At 47.4% G+C, this 4,109-nt stretch overlaps 1 protein-coding gene across 1 annotated transcript in view; it reads right to left on the minus strand.

The window, feature by feature from the left end:
• Positions 1–485: 485 nt before the first annotated feature.
• Otx2 (orthodenticle homeobox 2) overlaps positions 486–4,109 on the minus strand; it is a 10,914-nt gene continuing 7,290 nt past the window's right edge. Inside the window, exons 4-6 of the mRNA XM_015480196.1 lie at positions 1,427–1,654; positions 892–1,107; positions 486–701 (exon numbers count right to left, since the gene is read on the minus strand). Of these exons, the coding sequence (XP_015335682.1) occupies positions 486–701; positions 892–1,107; positions 1,427–1,654 (660 nt within the window). The remainder of the gene's footprint in view (positions 702–891; positions 1,108–1,426; positions 1,655–4,109) is intronic.

Below are 4,109 nucleotides of genomic sequence, written 5' to 3' on the forward strand. Positions count from 1 at the left end.
ACTTTTAATATCAAATAAATGCCATGTTTTTAGTAAAAAGTAATTAAATACTGAGTGCCTGTGAGCCTTCTAAAGATTCAAGTGGTCAACTTGGACTAGCATTTAAAAGAGAATCAATTTAATCAACCAAAATAGCTGTTAAAAGATGGATTTCAATTTGCAACTTGCATTGATTTAAAATACAAACTAATGTAGATTCCTCTTTCCAAAATAATTTGATTTCACTTTAAATTTCAATTAAAAATACATAATATATTTTTATCTTATTTTTGTCCAAACATCTGCCTTCTATATATTAAAAAAAAAAAAATTATTTTCCCAGCATTAAGCACTAGCAATAAGGTTAGTTCGAACTCTCGAACCCAACATCAAGCTAAGGTCATCAAACACTTGGATTAGTAGCCAAGGACTGGGGCGCGCAGGCCTATGCATGCACCCATTAGTGTTCAAAAGCTCTAACTCAAAACTCATTTTAGGCCAACTCGTTAAACCAGCCGTCTAAACGGACCCTGGCACAAGGTACCCAACTGCTCCATGCGCCAGCTGGTGAGGCCTCGAGTTGGAACCGGAAGCCGCCGCCCCTGCCGCTTAGGCCCAGGAGGCCCGGGTGGGCGCACTTCCGCAGGGAGTGGGAGCAGTGCTGCCTGCATCTCGCCCGCCCTGACACACTCGGTTCCCGGGTGTAGATCCAGGCCGGGAGGCTGTGTTACCCCAAACCCGGAGCTTGAAGCCAGGCCCGCTTCATCTCCTGCTTCTTTTCACCACCAGGAGCAGGAAGGAGGAAGCTGAGACTTGCAAACCAACGTGCAGCTGCAGTTCGGTGTCCAGAGCGCCCTTATCGGCTTAATGAAAGGACCTGCTGATTCCCTGCGTGGTTGCACCCACACCCACCACATTCTGATCTTCCCCTTTCCTGTGGTTTCCGGGCCACCCCTGGGGCGCGGCAGCTCCGGTGCCTGAGGCCCAAGCCTTCGCTTCGCTGGGCGGGCGCGACCCCACAGTCTGCCACTCCTCAGGGGACTTGGCGGTCAGGCCACGTGCCGCCTCCTTCGGGCGGGACACGGTAGCTTCGAGGCCCGCTTCCGGGGGTGGTGACTCTTCGAGGTGCTGGTTGGGGGATGGTGATCCAGTCGTCCCACGCAAGTGGCCTGAGACCACGCCTTAGCCACTAGAGTAACTCCCTGCCTCCTTGGGTACTATTTCCGGATTCTCCAAATGAAGTTTGGGGGCATCTCAGGCAGAAAGGGGAAGTCCCCGAGGGCGATGCAAATGTGCACTTTGCAGCCAGAGAAGATCCAGCTTTCGGGGACTTTCGCTTCATTTATTTGTTGGGTGAAAGGTGCAAATAGAATATGAGTATACAGCGCTTTTTCCAAGTACTCAGAGAAACTCCAGGACACCCTCCTTTTCCTGGAGCCAAAGTTGCTGTCAGCAGGTCCTTAGCGCTGTCGGCGGTGCGCAACCCTGCCCCCAAACCTCCCTGCTGCCAGCGGAGAGCTCCGCGAGTTTTCCCGCATGTGGCTGACTGTGAAGAGACGAGCAGCCTCTTTGGGGTTGCATCCTGAGATGGCCCGAGGCCGAGAGGTTCAGGAGTCCCCAGCGAGGGCCTTGGTCTGCCGGAGTCATCACCTTTCGAGAATCCTTCTATTAAGACCTGGAAAGGGAAGGACAGTGACCCGCATCCCGCCCCCTTATGTCTGAAGGTGACCTTACGCCTACAGGCAGGTTTTTCTCTCCCCTTTCCCGGACACTAGGCAGGCACTATGCGGTTGTTAAGTAGGTTAAAGAAAGAACACAGAAGTCTCAGGCTTTGCGGGGAAGAACGCCTCTTCTTAAGAGCATCGCAGCTAAAAAGTGGTTTGGTTGTAAGCTGATAATCAGGTAGCTGTGGTCAGACACCCGTTCCAGAACCTCACTACTCAAAGACCATGTTATCACATAACGTCCATTAGGCCTCAGTAATCCTCCATCAACGCATTTTAGAGCCATTTGAATGTTAAGGAGATTTTTATTAATGGACCATGATCCTAAAATGTGTCTATTGGTTCTAGGAACAGATTTTAACAACTCAAGGTTGTGACAGTGATTTTCCAGTTTCACTGTAGCCCACGTCCTCTGGAGAGTTTGGTAGAGAGTGAGGGCAGGGACTAAAAGAGAACATTCACCCTACCCAGGACTTGGCTCCTAAGGGATGCTTTCCAGTCTTTACCCCAAGACCTGGGACTGAGGGCTAGCAAGTCCTCAGGGTAAGTTAACTGCTTTTCTGTAGCTCCCAAGGGAGCATATACTGATCCCTTCATGAACAGTCCAGGAAGGACAAAAAGCAATCTGTAATCCTATGGCTACTAGAAACTGACATTTTCATAGAAACCCATGACTGAAAATGTCTACTAGTGATGGGAAGTAGACTAAGAAATCCTTAATGAAAGACCCCTTCCCCACCCCTGCAGTAGGCATATTAAGGCCAGGGAACTAGATAAGGCAGCAGAGGATTCCATATGATTTTTGGACACCTTTTTTTCCTTGTAATCCTGAAACATATATCAATTCAAACTTTGCCAACTTACCATTAAATTTTCTGTGGGATTCCTTTTTGGTAACTTTTTGTTTGTTTGAGCCCCCCCCCCCAACCAAAATGCTATGTTTCCACTAAGAATTGAAAGTAAAGGGTGGAGGAGATAAAAGAATAAGTTAGCCATAGACTCATGCTGTTTGATTTTCCCTCTAGGAGGAAATACAAAATTTGAAGCCATCTTTCCCCCATGGTGGTCTGGTTGTTGCAGCACCTATACTTATATTTGACAAATGGGTTGGATTTGGTAGGGCTCTTTTATTTGAATTTGCTTATTGTTTGTTTGCAGTCAATAGCAGGTTGGAATTTAAACATAAAACATAGTGCTTGCTAGAGAGGAAGTCTGGTTGATTCTCTTTAGCATTTGGGGGGTCCTCCCTTAGTTGTGAAGACTGCGGCATGGTGGAGTTCTTTCAAATGCATACTTGTTTCCTCCTCCTCTCCAGACACTTCTGCATACAGAAGCTTCCTTCAGTTCCTGATTTGGTTCAGTTTCCTTGTAACTGCTTCCATTAGAAAAACTAACAGTGGCTACATTTCATTTTAAACAAGTAAATAATTTTTAAAAGAACATTATTCAAAGTCTCATGTTGCTATTAACAGGCAGTTTGGAAGAGATGCTCCAAGCAATCCTATACAATGTGTTTCAATATACCAGTGCACTACAGTTTCACATGTAATGTTAATTCTGTCCGAGACAAATCCTGTAATCTTCAGTTTCAGAGCCCAATACCGAAAAACATCAGGGTGGGTTTCATTGGGAGTTTTGCTCCTCTGTTCCAAGGAAAAGTCCCAGAGCTCCAGTCTTTTGTATCCCAGTAACCCAAGGGCATAAATGGGGCATTGGGAAAATCAGAGCAACCTGCTCTAACAGGGTGCAGGGAGCTTTAAGGAAGAAAAACAGAGGTGGCTCAGAGAACTGCTGGCAGATCTGAGCATACAGAAGCCCAATGGGGGTTTGGAACCTTTAGTGGCTCAAGTGGGAGAGAGAGAGGTGTCTTCTTAAATGTTTCCAGGTAAGGAAAGTACCTTACTTGGAGGTCATAGCTGAATCTGACCTTACATGTTCCCGTTTTGATTGTTTTCTAAGATGTCTGATTTCATTTGCATGGGATGCGCGGTCTTCTTTGTGCTCCTCTTTTGTGTGATTAAAAAACCATCTCTGTTCGCAGTAAACCACCACCCAACACTGGCAAGCATGGTTTTGGGTTACAGCTTTGTTGGGGTAACAACAGCCAGGTTCGCACTCTGCATGAGATGCGGGTTCAAACAAGTGGTGTGCGCGCCCTGGCTGGCTGCCTCTGGTTAAGTAAGGCGGGTGCTTGTGTGCGGCTTCTGCGTTTGCAGGTAACTGGAAAAGGTACATTGCAAGTTGGCGCTGCCCAGACGCCAAAAAGGTCACTTCCCCATTCTCGAACTCGCCTCAGGCTGCGCCGGGTCCAAAGATAAAAAGAAAGAACGTTCGAGGGAAAAGGAAATACAGGGGAGTAGGAGAAAAGGGATGAGCCAAGGGTAACAATTTCCCCCCCCCCCCCCC

This window comes from Marmota marmota, unplaced genomic scaffold, assembly GCF_001458135.2.
Source record: "Marmota marmota marmota unplaced genomic scaffold, marMar, whole genome shotgun sequence".
In the NCBI taxonomy this organism is placed as follows: Eukaryota; Metazoa; Chordata; class Mammalia; order Rodentia; family Sciuridae; genus Marmota; species Marmota marmota.